This window comes from Acomys russatus, chromosome 19 (genome assembly GCF_903995435.1).
Source record: "Acomys russatus chromosome 19, mAcoRus1.1, whole genome shotgun sequence".
NCBI classification, from domain to species: Eukaryota; Metazoa; Chordata; class Mammalia; order Rodentia; family Muridae; genus Acomys; species Acomys russatus.
In genome coordinates this window covers 53,036,235-53,055,644 of record NC_067155.1, presented here as the reverse complement: position 1 = coordinate 53,055,644, position 19,410 = coordinate 53,036,235, and the positions used below count along the sequence as shown (strand labels likewise).

At 48.0% G+C, this 19,410-nt stretch overlaps 1 protein-coding gene across 1 annotated transcript in view; it reads left to right on the top strand.

Annotated features, from left to right (window-relative positions):
* Cfap251 (cilia and flagella associated protein 251) overlaps positions 1-9,732 on the top strand; it is a 74,568-nt gene extending 64,836 nt beyond the window's left edge. The window contains 3 exon segments of the mRNA XM_051161509.1: positions 5,359-5,587; positions 7,069-7,170; positions 9,198-9,732. Of these exon segments, the coding sequence (XP_051017466.1) occupies positions 5,359-5,587; positions 7,069-7,170; positions 9,198-9,310 (444 nt within the window). The 3' untranslated portion in view covers positions 9,311-9,732.
* The last annotated feature ends 9,678 nt before the right edge of the window (positions 9,733-19,410 follow it).

Genomic DNA, 19,410 nt, shown 5'->3' with positions numbered 1-19,410 from the left:
TCTCTCCAGCCCCGCTCTTGCAAACTTTAAAGAACCCCTCCATGGCCCATCACTGTTCAGTCCCTTCATTCACTCACGTCTTCATTCCTGTTTCTCTGAGCGACTAAGCAGTCAGGCTCTGTGCAGCCCCAGCACAGAGGAAGTAGAGTTGGGAGTAGCTGCTGCAGAGTCCCAGGAGAACAGACCGACCCAAACCGGGAGCTCTCTGCCCGGCAGCTGCCACCTGTCCTAGCTCTGCTGAAAGCCACAGCTTTAGTCTGCATGAATGTTGCCCCTGTGAACCCTCTCCCCTCCCCGAGGCAAGTGTAGAGCCTCCTGAGGACTTGTAAACGAAGCTCGTTTTCGGGCCCCCCCCCACACACACACACTTGTTAAAAAGCCCTCGGGGCCATTTTAGCCTGAACAGTTTGAGAACCGTCGCCTTGAAGCCAGGCTTCTCAACCTCGGCCATGCTTCAAATCACCTGGGGAACTTTTAAATAGTATGATTGACGCTGCGCCCCAAACTAATGAAATCAGGATCGATGGGCAAGGGAGCTGCCCTCAGGACTATGGCATCTCTCCAGGTGGAAGGAACAGACCACGCCTCAGAGGATGACGGCCTAGGATGAGAATACCATAGATAGCTTGGCAGATGACTACCAGAGCATTCTATGCTGGGCATCTGGGCCTCCCGGATCTCCAGAGTCACGGTCACACCAGGGCATTCAGAAGGCACTGGGAGGACCAGGTCCATCACCACAGTTCTCCCCCTAAGAACGAACTTTATCTAGTCATGCGGCAGAACCTGTCTCTTGTCGCTAACACTTGCAGACAGGCTCAAGAGGGGGTTTCCGGGGATGCCAAGCTGCCAACTCATCACTTACCACTATTATTATGGGTGGCCTGTACATGTGGAGGTCAGAGGGCAGCTTTGAGGAGTCCGTCTCTCACCGGGGATGGAACTGAAGTAGCCAGGCTTGTGCGGCAAGCCCTTTTCCCCACTGAGCCATTTTGCCAGTCCCTGCAATGATCTTAGTGAAGAAGAGGCAAATGACCTACTAAGTGGCACTCGCCAAGATCTTGGGACTCTGGGTATGACAAATGCAAGCATTTCAGTTCCCTTTGTCACCACAGCCCCCTACTTAGGAATCTAGTGAAATCACATATTATGTCAGTAACATATATATATATATATATATTATAATTTATATACTTATTACTTATAAATTTGATCATATGTCATTAACACAGAATTATAATTTATATTGTAATTACATGAATTCTAACAATCACAGTATGATTACTGTCGGTTCAGTCCCTACCCTGTGCAGACACTTTACTTGCATGCTTCAAAACAGCCCAGTGCAGGGTGGGGATTGTAGCTAAGATGGCAGAGTACTCACCTAGCGTGCAGGCAGGCCTGGATTCAATCTGCAGCACCACATAAACCAAGCATGCCAGCACACATCTATGAGATCAGAAGTTCAAGGTCATCCTCAGCTGCATAGCAAGTTTGAGGCCAACACGGGCTACATGAGACTCTGTCTCAAAAAGCAATTCACAATAATGGAGCCCAGGGTAAATGCAGCAAAAACCAGCCCAGGGCTTACGCGTTATACTTTGCCCCCCTCTCTCGAGATGAGAAGGCTGAAGATAAGGAATATTAAATAATGCACCGAAGATCCCATACACAGAAAATGGCAGTGTTAGAATTTGAAGAAAAGCCAGATGGTGGTGGCACACCCCTTTAATCCCAACGCGGGAGGCAGAGGCAGGTGGATCCCTGAGTTTGAGGCCAGGCTGGTCTACAGAGTGAGCTCCAGGACAGCCAAGGCCACACAGAGAAAACAAAAACAAAATATTTGAACATGTATATATGCTATCTGAAACTATGACTTTACTAAGTAAGTAATGGTGTGTATATATCTTAAGTGTTACAATTGTCAAATTTTTAAATATTTTTGTCATTTTTAAAAATGTTTAGCTGGGTGGTGGTGACACACATATTTAAGGCAGAGGCAGGTGGATCTCTGTAAGTTTGAGGACAGCCTGGTCTACAAAGAGAGTTCCAGAATAGCCAGGGCTATCCATGGAAAATCCCTGTCTTGAAATAAACCAAAAGAAAAAAAATGTTTGTGTATGGGTGTTTTACACGTATGTGCGTTTGTACACCACCTGTGTGTCTGGGGCCCCCAGAGCTTGGAAAAGGGTATTTAGATCCCCTAGAACTGGAGTTACAGTTGGTAGTGAGCCACCAGGTGGGTGGTAGGAATCAAACCTGGGTCTTCCGCAAGGGCAGCCAGTGCTCTTAGCCACCTAGTCCTCTCTCCAGCCCAATATGATTACAGTTATTAAAACTGGACCCAAGACATGGCTTAGAGGTTAGGAGCTTACAGTGAAAGTTACTATTCTTGAAGAGGATCCAGGCTCAGTTCCCAGCACCCACATGGCAGCTCACAACCATCCAGGGGAATCTAACACCTCTTTCTGGTCCCCTCAGGCACCAGGCACATACATAATGCAAGCAAACACTCATATACATAAACTAAAAAGAAGTCAGTTTTTTGTTATTAAAATTAAAAGTTTCTCTTACGGTATACGCATTTTGCCTTGTACTATTAAAATTATATAGCATAACATGTTACTATTATACCAGTTTTTTTTTTTTTTTTCTAAAGACAGGGTCTCTCTGTGAAGCCTTGACTGTCCTGGACTTGCTTTGTAGACCAGGCTGGCCTCGAACTCACAGCGATCCACCTGCCTCTGCCTCCCCAGTGCTGGGATTAAAGGTGTGCGCCACCACGCCCGGCGATACCAGTTTTTAATGTGCATAAAATTCATCTATAATCTAGTGCACAGTTGTGCAGCTGTGTGGGATGGAAATGCTATGTAGATGCTGACTGTGAAATAGCGTCCTCACACACAGTGTGTACACACTTTTGGTCACAGCTCCTCGTAACCAGCAATGCAATTTCCCAAGAGCTCGGCGGGCTGCCAGCATCTGGCAGTTCTCTTTCACACATGAGGAAAAATGGTCACACCTTCCTTCTCCCTCCAACCTGACACATGTATCTTAATGCAGCACAATTCTGCAAGGGGGAAGAAGGAAAACGAAGGCCCCAGCAGGCTCGAACGCTGCAGGGAACAGCTTGAGAGCAACAGGTTTTAAGCGGTCTCATTTTTTAGTATCTTTAAAGTGAAAGTAAATAATCCCTGGTTTAGAGACACATGCTCAAATAACAGAACCCCATAAGCCAGTGAGGTAGCAAGAAAAGGAAAATTCGTGTAGTGTTTCCATGCAGTGTGGAGGTTTATAGTGTCTCAAGAAAGTGGCACATGAGGAAATAGAGAGGTGGGGGTCTTCTTTTTCTTCTTCCTTCGTTTTTTGTTTTTTTGTTTTTTTGTTTTTTTTTTTTTTTACTTCCTTTTCTTTCTTTTTGTTTGTTTCAAGGCAGGGTTTCTCTGTGTAGCCTGGCTGCCCTGGACTCACTTTGTAAACCAGGCTGGCCTTGAACTCACACAGATCCACCTGCCTCTGCCTCCCAAGTGCTGGGATTAAAGGCATGTGCCACCATAACTGGCTTTTCTCTACAATTTTGTCAGTTCTCACAGTATTAATCTCAGAATCAGCTTGCCAGTTTCCACAATAACAGAAAGGCCAGCTGGGCTTAGGGATTTCATTCTGTTGTTTTCTGGTGGTCCTGAGAGTGGAAACCCTGTCCCCCCCCCCCCCTGGTAACCTTAGTACTCTTTTTTTTTTTTTCCCAAGATAGGGTTTCTCTGTGTAGCCTTGGCTGTCCTGGACTCACATTGTAGACCAGGCTGGCCTCGAATTCACAGGGATCCACCTGCCTCTGCCTCCTGAGTGCTGGGATTAAAGGTGTGCAACACTACTGCCTGGCTGGGAAGGTACTTTTTTGTTTGTTTATTGAAATAGCATCTTGCTGGGCGGTGGTGGCAGAGGCAGGTGGATCTCTGTGAGTTCGAGGCCAGCCTGGTTTACAAGTGAGTCCAGGACAGCCAGGGCTACACAGAAGAAACCCTGTCTTGGGAAAGAAAGAAAAAAAAAAAAAAAAAAAAAAAAAAAAAAAAAGAAAGAAAAGAAAGAAAGAAAATGAAAAAGAAACCACATCTCACTATCTAGCCCTGGCTAACTTAGAACTTCCTATGTCCTACAGATTAACTTGGAATGTAAGACAATATTGGTGCCTGTTTCCTGACCATAAGGAAACCGGCATATACCACTATGCCTGGTGTGTACCACTATGCCTAGCTAGATTCTGCCTTTAAAACAAACTAATGCATATGTCTCAGAGTGAGGAAGTGGCTGATATAGTGTAAGATCCTTAGGGTGAAAAGTGACACAGTAGAATAGTATTTGTGATAGTCTGCATGGTATGGACAGTGTGACAACTATCAAGGCAGAACAAACGCCACAGACTGGGTGGCTTAAGACAAAATAAGTCAGGGCTGCATGGCTCAGGGGTTAAGAGTGCTTGCTGTGCCCGCAGAAGACCACAGTTTGGTTCCTGCACCCACACATTAGGTGGCTCATAACCACCTGTGACTCTAGCTCCAGGGGATTCAACGCCCTCTTCTGGCACACATAGGCACCTACACTCGCATGTGTATATACAGAGAGATGCACATATATAGATGTAATTTTAAAAAATAAGTCTATTAAAAATATTTTATCACCTTTAATCCCAAAACTCTGGAGGCAGAAGCAGGAGGATCACTGTGAGTTCAAGGCCAGCCTGGTCTACAAAGCAAGACCAGGACAGCCAAGGCTGCACAGAGAAACCTTGTCTTAAAAAATATTTTTTATTTTATTTTATTTCAACACTAAGCACTGAATCTTCTGTCCTCTGTCCTCTGACAGAATGCAAAATCGGTGTCAGCAGGGCCATATGCTCCCTGTGTCAGCTGTCAGGTTGGCTCCTTTCGGGCTCCTCCTACATTCTGACATTGCATTCTGTTTCCTGACCAAGAGGAAACAGGTGCACATGGCATCACACTGTGTTCAGCTCTGAGCTGTGATGGTAAAATGATAAACTTATTGGATTAAAAGCCATCCCACTCCAGCATGACCTCATTTTATAATGATATCTGCAGTGACCCCATTTCTAATAAGGTCCCCCCCAAGGTTAGGACTTCACCATTCTTGGGGGCAGGGGACACACAACACAACCCACAAATACATGTGCCTTTCCAGTTTTCACAAGTGCCATCACCAAGATTTTTTTATTATTATTAATTATTATTAATTTATTTATTTTGGATTTTCGAGACACGTCCAGCCTTTATTTTTTTTTTAAACCAACTATCTTTTTATATTGACCATTGTCTTTGCTTTATTTTCTGATCTCTTCCCTAGATTGAGGACATGTTTAATGAAATCAAGTTTAGCGAATATGTGGACACTGGGAAGCTGATCAACAAAATCAACTTACCGGATTTCCTCAAAGTCTATATTAACCACAGGCCACCCTTTGGCAACACGATGGATGGCATCCAGGAGAGCTTTGACGTGCTCGGTTTCACCAATTCTGAAGGGAAGAAGGCTATTCGGAGAGAGGATTTCCTGAACTTGCTCCTCACTAAAGGTAAACTATGAGCCAGGACATCTGGTAACACCCTCATGCCATTCCTAGCAGAAAGAGCCCAGTTAGGGCAGGCTGACACCTGGGATCTCCATCTGTGATGATGAACAGTCATGTGACAGGGCTTCCACCTCAGGGCCATCTTATCGTGTCTCGTGTCTATGACAAGTGCCGATTAACGAAAAGGTCCCTGACCCAAAAATGAGAAACGTGATCCACGGGGCAGCGAGACGACACAGTGGGTAAAAGTGTTTGCCACAAAGCCTGGAGACCCGAGCTCAGCCCCCCAGAATTCACATGGTGGAAGCAGTTGTACTCTGACCTCTAAGCGCCAGCCATGGCACATGCTCACTCCTTCCGCCCACAAAAATAAATATATTAAAATGCAAGAAAATATTTGAAGAAAAGCATGCTTCGGCTCAGCTTCCCGGTCCCTGCAGCATGCTCACTTGCTTTGTTTTGTTTTGTAGCCCAGACTGGTCCTCAGCTGTTGAGCTCTCCATCCTCCTGCCTCAGCCTCCCTCGTGCTGAAATTAGAGGTGTATACCACCACACCCAGCTTGGCATGTGAAACCTGGGAAGCGTTTACCTGTTTATCAGTCTCCTTGGGGTAGAATAAGGTCAGGACAGGTTCGTGAAGCCAAGCCACACTGCAGTGGATGGGTATTCCCATCTGTGATGTGTCTTGCATATCTGACAGGTGTGGGGCTTCTTTCATTGCAGCTAGGATGGCTCTAGAAGAGGAAATAAAGTGAGCAGAGCCTTCATTGCTGTGCCTCTTTCTACAAGCTCCAGCGTCTTCTCCCTAGCTTTATAACACCATATAAGGAAGTATCATGACAGAATAGGACTCTGTAGATCATCTTTCTGTCTAAAGAAATGGTAGATTACTTTTCTTTAAGCTCTCTGGCTATGGGCCAGTGAGATGGCTCATCGGGTAAATGTGCTTACTGCTAAGACCAGAGTTTAGTCTCTAAGACCCACATAGTGGCAGGAGAGAACTCACAGAAGTTGTCCTCTGAACTCTTTCCAACATCCACCACGGCAGACACACACACACACACACACACACTAATAAACAAGCAAATAAATAAATGTGAGAAAAAAAAAATCTCCAACTAGATGTGGTGAAATATGACTGCACCCACAGCACTTGGGAAGTGGAGGAAAAAAGATGAAAACTTCCCAGTCTGGGCTCCAGATGATGCTTGCTAGCAAGCTCAGAGGCCCCGGTTAGCCCTCCAGTACTGCACACCCCAGACCTGGCGGGCCAAATCTGTAATCTCAGCACTTGGGAGGTAGGGGCAAGAGGATCAGGAGTTCAAAGGTCATCCTCAGCCTTACAGTTGAATTTGAGGCCAGGCTGTGATACATGAGACCCAGCCTCAAAACAAACAAACAAAAGACCTTCTCTTGACTCTCTGCCCCAGACGTCAGCTGGAGCCCCAGAGTTAACCAGACTCCTTTTACACTCCAATGCCCAGGTGAGCACATGACAGAGGAGGAGATGAACGACTGTTTCGCGACGCTGTTTGGCCTGAATCCCGAGGGGTGGAAATCGGAGCCTGCGGCCACCGCCAACCAAGGTACTTGGCCTGCCTTTGTCCGGGCTGGTAACCGCCAATTGCTAATTTGTTGTAGACTTAACTGCATTTATTTCTCCCAACTGATGCAAGCCGCTCTCCTTAGACCCTGCACACACCAGCGTCAGTCTGCTGGGAATCCCATGAATAAGTGATGACGGAGCAAGTGAGCCGTGGCTGTGGCTGCCAGAGGAGAGTGTTTGTTCCCACTCTGCCTGCCCTGTAGTGCTTTCTGACCTTGTTCCTTTCTTTATCCCACTGGGCCACTCTTTATCTCTCCAGCTTCGGCAGATGAACACCAGCCATTCCTGGAGGGCACAGTGGGGCAGCCGTGGACAACTGGGTAGGCGTACAAACTCAGCTCCAGGCTGCCAGAACTTTAACGTTTCTTCTCTTCCTCTTCCTCTTCTTCCCTTCTCCCTCTAGTGTTTGTTTTCCTCCCTTCCTCCCTCCCTTCCTTTTCTTTCTTTCTTTTTCTTTTTCTTTTTTTTTCTGAGACAAAGTCTCACTATGTAGCCTTGGCTAGCCTGGGACTCACTATGTAGCCAACGCTGACTTCAAACTCAAAGAGATTCACCTGCTGTCTCCTGAGTGCCAGGATTAAAGGAGTGTGCAACCATGCCTGGCATTGGCTTTTTTTTTTTTTTTTGCTTTGAGATTGTCTTTTTATGTAGCCTGGGCTGGCCTTGGACCCCTGGTCTTCCTGCCTTCACCTCCCAAGTGCCGGGATTACAGGTGTATGTTACCATATCTGGCTTCAAGTTCTTTTTCTTAAAAGCTTTCCCTAGCCAGGCGTAGTGGCGTATGCCTTTAATCTCAGCACTCAGGAGGCAGAAGTAGGCGGATCTCTGTGAGTTCAAGGCTAGCCTGGTCTACAAAGTGAGTCTAGGACAGCCAAGGCTACACAGAGAAACCCTGCCTCAAAAAAAAAAGTTTTTCCTTATGTCTTTCTATTCTGTCTCTGTCTCTCTGTCTGTCTCTGTCTCTGTCTCTCTCCCTCTCCCTCTCTCTCTCTCTCTCTCTCTCTCTCTCTCTCTCTCTGTGTGTGTGTGTGTGTGTGTGTATGTGTGTGTGTGTGTGTGGTCAATTCTCTCCTTCTACCATGTAGGTCCTAAGGATAGAACTCAGGTCTTCTGACTAAGTGACAAATGATTTCACCCACTGAGCCATTTCACCCACCCTTCTAGTTCCTTTATCTTTCTTGAATGTGTACATGTGTATGGTGTGCATGCGTGTGCTCCTGAATAGGTACACATGCATGTGTGTCTGTGAGTAAGCATCGAGGCCAGAGAAGTGAGCACCATGTGTCTTCCTTGACCATTTCCCACTACATTCACGAAGGCAGGGTCTCACCAAATCTGCAGCTTTTCAGTTATGGCAAGTCCACTCAGCTAGCTCCAAGAGGCCCCATCTGCCTGGCAGGTTCTGGCTAGAAGGGGCCTCCCCATTGCTGGGCTTTTATGTGGGTTCCGGGCATTTGAACTCCATCCTCACTGTGTGGCAAGCACTTTGTCCCCCAAGACATTTCCATCAGCTTCAAGTCTTCCTGAGACTATGGAAGCAAAGATTCCTGGCATGTCTCCCTGCCACCTCTCCCTTTTATTGTCTAGCCAGGTTTGTTAGGACCTTGGTTAACAGAACTCTACTCCATAATGCACTAATTTGGATTGTCAAGGGGTGACCCTTAGCACCAAGTACTGCTGCCTACCCCACCCTTCTTTTCTTACAAGGATTTGATTTTATGTGTATGGGTGTTTTGCCTGTGTGTATGTCTGTGTACCATGTGCATGCCTGCCTGGTGCCAGGGAAGTCAAAAGACAGCACCGGATCCCCTGGAACTGGAGTTACAGATGGTTGTGAGCCACCGTACGGTGCTGAGAATACTACCCAGGTGCTTAACTGCTGAGCCATCTTTCCCACCCACCTCCCACTTCTGTTTGGTGCCATTCCCTCGGGGTTTTTGAGACCTCCCTCTTATTAGGAGTCTTATCACTGGAAAGGCATTTGGTTTTCTTTTCTTGTCTGTCTAGATCAAAAAATCTGCCTCGAAAAAATACTTCCAGACGAAATCACTGCAGAAATATTCACGACAGAAATTCTTGGCTTAACCCTTTCCGACAGTCCTGAGCAGTTTGACCAGTGACGTCATGGAGAGTGTTGGCAGCACAAAGGACTTCGTGTGTGTGCTTGCACACCTGTGTGTGCGTTTTTCCCAAGAGGTGTTCATTTTCCTGTACATGCCCAACCCCACCCTACTCCTCAGAGCATTTAGACATTAAAAGCAAATTTCTCTTAGGCAATGGAATTCACAAAGTTGGACATTGCACTGTCTGTGAAAGAAAAGAGTGGGTGGAGGCGAGAACAGGCCTGGCAGCCTGAAGGGGCCTCAGCCAGTGGCAGGCCTTCCCCATGACGTGTGTGCTCCATGGAAGGCAGAGTCAGCCACTCAGGCCCACTCCCTGGAGTGCTGCCTGTACTGTTGGCCCCTGCGACTGGGAGGAGGTGTTCGGGCCTCCTGGGAGTGCCAGACTATTTTCTTTCTCGGCCAAACACCCAGGCAGTAGTGCGTGGCTGTTACAAGGAGCATCACCGGTCATGCTTAACCCTGGTGGCAACTGCCAAAGAAAATGCAGAAGCGACCTGGGTCCCACAGTCTGCATGTGGGCCGGAAGCCACACAGCCCTGCCCCTTCACGATGCAAATGACAAGGGCTGCTTCACCACCTGACCCTCCGCTGGGCCACAGTGCACGCAGTAGGCGAGAAACAGGGGCATTAGGGGACATCTGTACATTTACAGGGACGTTTTGTTCCTGCACTGTGTCATAACAAGTGAAAGCTATGGTCTGCGTTTAGAGTTTTGTCTTCAGTTCTGAGGTCTCATTCCAGCAAGTGTCCCCAGTGGTACCACTCAACACACGCAGTCCAGTGTACCTGCCCACCCCCACCAGGGCCTTCTCAGACAACAGCATTAATGAAGTATTTCTTTGGGGGGGGATAGGGATTAAACATTTCTTAACATCCTTTCTTTCCTTCTTATTTTATATGCACTAGTGTTTTGCCTGCATATATGTCTGTTTAAGGGTGTCAGATCCCCTGGATTTAGAGTTACAGACAGTTGTGAGCTGCCATGTGGGTGCTGGGAATTGAACCTGGGTCCTCTGGAAGAGTAGCCAGTGCTTTTAACCACTGAGCCATCTCTCCAACCCCAAGAAAAATCCTTCTGATCCTTTCCTTCGTGTAGTGTGAGGGAAACAGCATTGCGTATGTGCACATGCACCAAGCCCTCCTCATGGGTGTGTACTTGCAGGTTTGGCACAGTGACAGTCTCTGGAGCTGGCTGGAGTAAGGAACAGAACCATCCATCCCAGACTGTGTCACAGTGACCGTGGGGGCAGGCAGCAGGAGCACCCGCTCATCCAAGTGTGTTCCTGGGACTTGGCAACCAGATTCACACTTTGTTCTTTAAAAAAAAAATCAGGAAAAGAAACACAAGCTTTATGAATTGATTTTGCAGTTGCTAAGGGCCTAGGTGAACTATTACCAAGTTAGCTAAAAAGTTTATAGGGATATTTTAGGGAACAGGGAACAACAAAACTGAAATTGGATGCAGCCTGGACATCGGGCAGCGGTTTCCTTTATCAAGCCTGGCTCCTTTTAATTTTGCAGTTCCTTACTACATATATTGCAGTGGTTGTCATGAGCAAAATTGTCAGTGCTGCCTGAACCCACCAGGGCTGGTGTCACCATCAGAGGCATCTTGGGTGATCTCTCCACACTCATCCAGCCAGAGGGTAGGAAGGCCAAGGTCCTAGTTATGGACCTTCCTCCAGGGAGCCCCAAATAGCCAGGAATAGCAGGACTGAGTGTGATGTCCCACCCCTCCCGTCCCAGCCCGGCCAAGGGGCCCTTCTCCTTCTACCTGGGGACACTTCTAGCACATGACTTGATTTTGTTGTCTCTCCACATATTTGACCAAGGTAGAGTCAGTCAGCATCTCAGGGCATTTGAGAGGTGAGGACAGGACAGCAGCAACACCCTGGTCCAGTGATCCTAGTGATTGGGACAGTGCCGAATGGCTTGGACTCTTCTGCATGGGGAGGCCAAAGTGTGACTGCAGAAAGCCGCAGCAAAGGGCAGAAGACCATGTCACAGAGCTTGTGCACTGAGTTCAAAGGACAAACTCCTAAGTACCAAAAACCTTACCGGAATATTCTTTTGAAAAAATGAGCCGAGTGGTGGTGGCGCATGCCTTTAATCCCAGCACTTGGGAGGCAGAGGCAGGCGGATCTCTGTGAGTTCGAGGCCAGCCTGGTCTACAAAGCAAGTCCCGGACAGCCAGGGATATACAGAGAAACCCTGTCTTAAAAAACCAAAAAGGAGAAGAAGAAGAAGAAGAAGAAGAAGAAGAAAGAAAGAGAAGAAGAAGAAGAAAGAAGAAGAAGAAGAAGAAAGAAGAAGAAGAAGAAGAAGAAGAAGAAGAAGAAGAAGAAGAAGAAGAAGAAGAAGAAAGAGGAAGGGGAGTGGGAGGCAGAGGCAGGCAGATCTCAGTGAGTTCGAGGCCAGCCTGGTCTACAAAGTAAGCCCAAGACAGCCAAGGCTACGCAGAGAAACCCTGTCTCAAAAAATAATTGTGAATTCAAAACTCACAGACAAGTACTTAAGTGGTCTTCCAGAACCACCTCTCCTCTCTGGTACCCATCCCTCCTCTCCTTGCTCTGTCCCTCCTCCCCATCCGGCCACCCATCCCCAGCCCCACTGAGGACTGTGAGTGTCCAGGCTGCACAGTATTTGCCCTGGACACCCAGGAACCGGCCCCTGGTCCTCTTCTGATACTTTGTAGCTACCTGTGTGCCCTGGAGTGTGTCTAAGCCCTTAAGCCTCAGTTTCCTCCTGGAATCGCTCCTGGGGAGGTTGTGAGGAGTAAAAGAGCTAGAACAAGTAAAGCGTTGCTGGCACAGGGCATCACTCCCAGGATGGCAGCAGCTGTTATTACCACAGACAGAGACTAGGGAAAATGGAGAAGTTGCCTGACAAGAATTAACTTCTCCCAGGTTTCAGCATCATAATATACGCGCTGAGAAGGGGGCCTCTGCTAGGATGGAGCCTGGCTCCTCATCATTTGTAGAGCAATTGGTGCATCTGAAACTTCAGTGTCCTTTAGTTTATTTTTAATTAATTTACTTGTTTTTGTTTTTTCCAAAATAGGGTTTCTCTTTATGTAGCCCTAGTTGTCCTGGAACTTGGCTCTGTAGACCAGGCTGACCTCAAACTCACAGAGATCTGCCTGCCTCTGCCTCCCAAGTGCTGGGATCAAAGACATGCGCCACCACACCTTTATTACTTATTTATTTGTGGCTTTCAGTTAGACTTTGATGTAGCTGAGGATGGCTTTTAACTTGTAGCTAAGGATGACCTTGAACTTTTAATTTTTTTATTTTTTGGTTTTTCAAGAAAGGGTTTCTCTGTGTAGCCTTGGCTGTCCTGGACTCCCTGTATAGACCAGGCTGGCCTTGAACTCACAGCGATCCGCCTGCCTCTGCCTCCTGAGTGCTGGGATTAAAGGTGTGCGCCCCCACCTCCCGGCCGACCTTGAACTCTTAATCCTACTGCCTGTCGTGTGACACTACTTCTAGGGAGATGAGAACCAGCCTCTCAGCCCAGATAGGGACCAAAGTCAGGAAAGCACCGAAGTCCAACCTGATGAACCGATGAGTTTTGTTGGGTTATTCGCAGGATATGGGTGATGGGTTGCTTACAGGGATAGAAGTGCCCCAAAGACGTCACCAAAGCCACCCCAGCACAGGTGACAGCTCACAAAACCTGGGAACCTGGGGCCTACTGCACAGCCTACAGGCATCTGGACAGGCTGCATAGCATCTCTTCAAGGCAGGTAAGTTGGTCTAAGTTTCTTTAATGCAGCTCAGTTTGCCTGTAAGCCGTCCTTACTAAAGGGGCCTAATGACTCTTACCAGTTTCAGGGGCTTGCTGATGCCTCTGAGTTGTTTTCTTCCTGAGCCTGAGGAGCTTCCCTGCAGGGCTGATGAAAGTCTCACCTCCCTTTTGTGTTAGAGGAAACTGCTGCATGACAGTGTGCCTCCCAGGTGCTGGGATAACAGTCACGTGCCACCACCCACACCCGTCCTCCCATTCTCCTTGAAGCGTCATTTGAGTTGATGTGAATGAATGCCAGGTCCTCCTCACCCTCCACCTCAGGGTTGGCAAATTCTTCAATGGGATCCCGGGTAAATATCGAGGTCTCTAGTCCCAGCAGTCTCGAGGCCATAGGTTCTGGGGCAAACATAACTGTGGACATTGCAGAAAGAGTGGCCATGCCAGTGAACCAACCCAGCCTTAGTCACAGCCACCAGAATACGGACCCTATAACTCCTATATATGACATCATCTTCTTAATGTTTTTCAACCATTAAGAAAAAAATGTTTCTCAGCTTGCAGACTGTATGAAAGCACACAGTAGCCCTGGTTTGCTCCACAGGCGGCTGTTTTCCCATTTCTGCCCTGCCTCATAGGCCGAGTCACTCACCCTAACAGATTACCACAGCTGTACTGAACCTATCCAAAATAGCTGACTCAGCCTGGCACAGTGGGGCAGGCCTATCATCACAGCACTTCGGAGGTGGAGGCAAGAGGATCAGGAGTTCAAGGTCACTCGGCTACAGAGTGAGTTTGAGGCCAGCCTGGGCTACACAAGACACTGTCTAGCCGGGCGGTGGTGGTGCACACCTTTAATCCCAGCACTCGGGAGGCAGAGGGAGGTGGATCACTGTGAGTTCAAGGCCAGCCTGGTCTATAAAGGGAGTCCAGGATAGCCAAGGCTACACAGACAAACCCTGTCTCAAAAAACCAAAAAACAAACAAAGAAAGAAAAAAAACTTATGTAAAAATGATAGATAGATAGATAGATAGACAGACAGACAGATAGATGCAGTCCTTGCCCATATCCTTCAAAAGATGTTAACGTTGTGACACACAAGGAAAGATTAAGACACGAAGGCCAGTTGTAGCATGGGCACCAGGATCTGTTTGTTCATGTGGCCTGGAAAGCCCATGCGACCAGAAGGGGCTCACTGTTTAATTACTAGTGCTGCACCGACAGTCATTGCGTGGCTCTTATGAACCTACCCTGGTTCTTCCTGCAAGGTGCTCATGTTATGGAAGCTGGCAAGGGGTCTGTGGGGACCCTGTCTACTGTCTTCCATTGCCTCCAAATGTAAAATGATTTTAAAAGGTGTGTGTCTAGGGTTTTAATTTAATTTAATTTTATTTTTCTGTGCTACAAACCAAACTCAGGGTCCTGGGTCTGCTAAGCAATTGCTTTGCCGCTGACACACAACCCGCTTCTACAAAAGACACCTTTTAGAAGGTGGAATCTACGTCACCATCAGCCTTTGCTGCTTGTCTCCTGGTTCACTCCAGGGAACATTTCTGAGACCCCCGGCGACACGCACCACACCAGACACCCCGGCTCTGACTACCCTAACCCACCCTCGGCAGGCTCATGGCGGTGCAAACCGGAACATGTGCATCCTGGGGTTGCAGCTCCAGTCCCAGGTGCTTTTGGAGTAAGCCTGCCCTCTAAGGATTTGGCCAGCACGTCCCTACAGGCAGCAGTTTCACAACTTGCTGCAGTAAACAGAGGCCTTGGGAACCAGTGTCAAGTTGCCACTCTGTGTACATGTCATTGAACTGCCCTCTGCTATCTCTGCATGCAGGAATGTAAAGAAAAAAGAAGGAGGGGTCAGGGAGCTGGCATTGGGGCACACACCTGTAACCCCAGCAGTCAGGAGGCAAAGCCAAACAGACTGCCACAAGGGTACCGCATGTATGCAGCAACCTTCCTAGTGAGAAGAGGGCAGCAGATTTGCCTGGCACTGGAGTTGCAGATGGTTGTGAGTGACCATGTGGGTGCTGGGAACTAAACCCAGGTCCTCTGGAAGAGCAGCCAGTGCTCTTAACTACTGAGCCATCTCTCCAGCCCAAACCTGGGGCTTTTTTATATGCTAGGCAGACTCCTTACTAACAGAACTGCACCCCCAACCCCTTGTGTCTTCATTCATAAACCAACGTCCTTTGTTTATCCAATCCCGGGTTTCCACATATTTACTACACACTAGACTATGCCAGAGGTAGCTGTCCCCTGTGACGTGCCTGTCCCCTATGTATAAGACAGGTGTGGCTCTTGCCTCCGAGGAGCCTGTGCTGAACAAATAGTCCCACTTGTGCTGGGGCACTAAAGGGAAGGAGATGGACATCAGACACAATTATATTTTGGAGAAACTGGTCATGGTGAGCCACGAAGAAATGAAGAGCGTGTCAGTCAGTCAGAGGGGACGGTGGTCCCAAAGCTGGGAGCTTGGGAAGGATGCATGTGTGTGAGTGTGTGTGTGTGTGTGTGTGCGTGCACTCCTGGGATGCTGTGGGCTTGGTGATCTCTGAGTTCCTCTCCTGGTGCCTTGTCCTTTCACATGTGGTTCTTTTTCCTGTGTCTGAACAAGAATGTTTTCATACACACAAGGGCCAAGAAGAACAGACGCCACTAAACGACAGAAGTGGAAGATTCTCTCTCTCTCTTTCTCCCCTCTCTCCCCTCCCTCCTTCCTTCCCTTTCTCTCCTTTCTTTCTTTCTTTCTTTCTTTCTTTCTTTCTCTTTTTTGTTTCTCTGTTTAGCCCTGGCTGTCCTGGACTCAACTCTGTAGACCAGGCTCGCCTGGAACTCTCAGAGATCCGCCTGCCTCTGCCTCCCAAGTGCTGAGATTAAAGGCGTGCGCCACTACCACCCAGCTATTTTTTTTTTTTCTTTTCTTTCTTGTTTTGTTTGGTTTCAGTTTTTGGTTTTTCTAGACAAGGTTTCTCTGTGTAGCCTTGGCTGTCCTGGACTCACTTTGTAGATCAGGCTGGCCTTGAACTCAACAGTGATCCACCTGCCTCTGCCTCCAGGAGTGCCAGGATTATAGGTGTGCTCCACTGCGCCTGGCTGCTTTAGTTTCTTACTTTGTAAGGGAGCGAGACACACAGGCTAGGGTATATGTGCGGGGGTCAGAAGACAACTTGCAGCAGTCCGTTCTCTCCTTCTACCATGTGGACTGTGAGGATGAAACCCAGGCCATCAGGTTTGGGAGCAAATACCTTTACCCGCTGAGCCATCTTGCAGGTCCCATTCTTATTCTTTATAAGCAAAGAGCCTTGCTGTGGGACAAGCTGTTACTCTGAGAGTCTAGAAAAAAAAAAAATGTTGCAAGTGATACTAATCCTGAAGCGATGTGTTCTTACGTGAAACTAAACCAAGGGCAAAACTCACAGAGTATTTCATTTCAACCCCATGGGTCTTGAGTCCTTGAGGAGTACCTAGTCATCCTTTCAGGGTTACCAGGGATACCAGCATTGAGGGTGATGCTGGGGATTGAACCCAGGCCCTTGAACATGCTAAACACATGCCATGCCACTGAACCACACCGCTAGCTGAAAATATTTCCTTTTTGTTGTTCTTTGTTTGTTGGTTCTGTTTTGTTTGCGATGCAGGGGAAGACCCCAGGGCAGAGTTTGCCACCTACAGAAGCCCAAGCTAACAATAACCCAGTGTCAGCCATGTGACAGACTGCTACAATGTATCAGAAAGCCTAGTCCTTAAGAAAGTTACATTACAAAGAAAAAGGCCTATGAGAGAGCTGGGGTCAGGGCAGGGACAGTGAAGAGGAGGGAGGGATCAGAGGGGACAGAGAAATGACATAAATGAAGGACAATATCCCAGGCAGAGAGTGAGCGGGAATAGCAAGAGATGACTGAAGGGGCCCAAGGGTGCAGAAGGTCAGTCCACAGGAGGTAGTGGCTTACAAGTCTGGAGTACCAAACTAAAAAGGCTAAGCTGGGTGGTGGGGGCATTGGGTGGTGGGGGCGCATGCCTTTGATCCCAGAACTAGGGAGGCAGAGGCAGGTGGATCTCTAAGTTCCAGGCCAGACAGACAAGGATGCAGAGAAACCCCATCTTTTTTTGTTGTGGTTGTTTTGTTTTTGGAGGCAGGGTTTCTCTGTGTAGCCTTGGCTGTCCCGGACTTGCTTTGTAGGCAGGCTGGCCTCAAACACACAGAGATCTGCCTGCCTCTGCCTCCCAAATGCTGGAACTAAAGGTGTGTGCCACCACGCCTGGCCAAGAAACCCCATCTTACAAAAATAAAATAAAATCTAGGTTGGGTTAAAATGAAACCGGGAGGGAAGGAGGATCAAATTTGCATCTTGGAGGCAGAGGAATCCATGGTAGCAAGTCAGGGAGAGGGAACAGGGAGGAACTGGTTATATGGTTCAGAAAAGCAAAGCATCTGTTGGAAGTGCTGCTCAGAAAGAATAAACGAGGCCTAATAAGATGAAGGGGCAGCGGAGTGTGTATTGATCACAACCTCTGACTTGTAGTAATAGAAGGTGGCTCTGGTTAGCATAAGTGGAAAGGGACCTTATTGGAAAGCCATTGGGTAATTGAGAGAATCGTGGAGAGGCAAGCTCTGAATGTGGGCCGGACCACCACTGTGCACAGAACCTTCCAGTCCCCCACAGGTTCTCCATAGTCTCCCACATGCCATTTCTCTTCTGCCTCCCTGTATCTTCTAAAGTGAAAATCAAAAGCTGTGTGTGGGCTAGATGATGGCTCAGCAAGTAAAGGTGCCTGGTGACAACCTGAGCCCTGTGACCCACATGGTGGAGAAAGACCTGCTCCTTGGACATTGTCCTTCTGAGCTACACACACAGACACACAGATACACACAGACACACAGACACACATGGACACACACACACACACAGACACACACACATAGAGAGAGAGAGAGAGAGAGAGAGAGAGAGAGAGAGAGAGAAAGAGAGAGAGATGGAGAGATGGAGAGAGGGAATACATGTTTAAAAAACAAAACACAGGGCCTGGAGAGATGGCTCTGTGGTTAAGAGCACTGCCTGCTCTTCCAAAGGACCCGGGTTCAATTCCTAGCATCCACATAGCAGCTCACAACTGTCTGTAACTCCAAGATCTGACACTCTCACACCAAAACACATAAATTAAAGTTAAATAAAATGTTTTAGAAAAAAAAACAAACACAAAGAGCCGAGTATGAGGTACATGCCTATAATCCCAGCCAGCACTCAAAGCAAAGGCAACAGAATTGCCTCGTTTGAGGAGAGCCAGGGCTGCATTCTTAGCAAGACCCTGTGTTAAAAATTAAAAATAAATAAATAAGTAAATAAGCCGAGATGAATCAAAACCACAGTGTGATATCACATCATCAGCCCAGTTGGCAAAATAAAAAGACCCAGCTGAAAATACCAGCTGCAGGAAGGTGGGTCCCTTTAGTGGGTCCTGTCTCCAAAGCCCAAGGGCTCATCCAGAGCTAGGAAGGATGCTCAGATGTGGGATAGCCACACGGGAGAGACTAGGAGAAGGAATTTGGGCAGCTTTCTAGATTCGTGACTTTAGAATATACTGATCCTGGCACAGCTGAGTGGGAGAGCTCTTGCCTAGCATGTGACAGGCCCTGGGTTCAGCCCGGGATCCTGTGAAGCAATACAAAACACTGAGGCCCTTTTGTTTTGGGACGGGGTCTCACCACGTAGATCATGCTGGCCTCAGACTCATAGAGACCCATTTGCTCCTGCCTCTTGAGTACACGGATGGATTCAAGGTGCACACCACCGTGCCTGGCGACGCTGAGTCTATTTGTGCAAGGCTCCACCATTACTAAAGTCACTAGGTCATGAGCAGACTGCCTGGGGTTTAACTCCTCAGTGTTAGAGGAGGATTTGGATATTACCTCACCTTGAACACTTTAATCTCCCCCTTCCCACTTCGTGACGAGCTACCTTGTAGCCCAGGCTAGCCTCTAACTCATTATACAGTCAAGGATGATTTTGAATTTCTGACCCGTCTACCTCCACCCCAAGTGCTAGTATTACAGGCCTGCACCAGCAGGCCCAGCTTAGGTGTTTGCCTTCTGGAAAAGGAGGGAGACGGCTTCATCAGCAGTATATCCTTTCTGTTCCCGGAACTTTCTCCTCAACCCACCCCCACACCCTGCAACACACACACACACACACACACACACACACACACACACACACACACTGCTGGGCCTGGCTAATGCCCTACTCCCCAAACCACAGAGCACCTCTGTCTCTGAAAGCCACACTACTGTGGTGAGTTGCTAGGCTGCAGAGAGCATGGAAGCTCGCGCCGCAGTTCCCTCCCA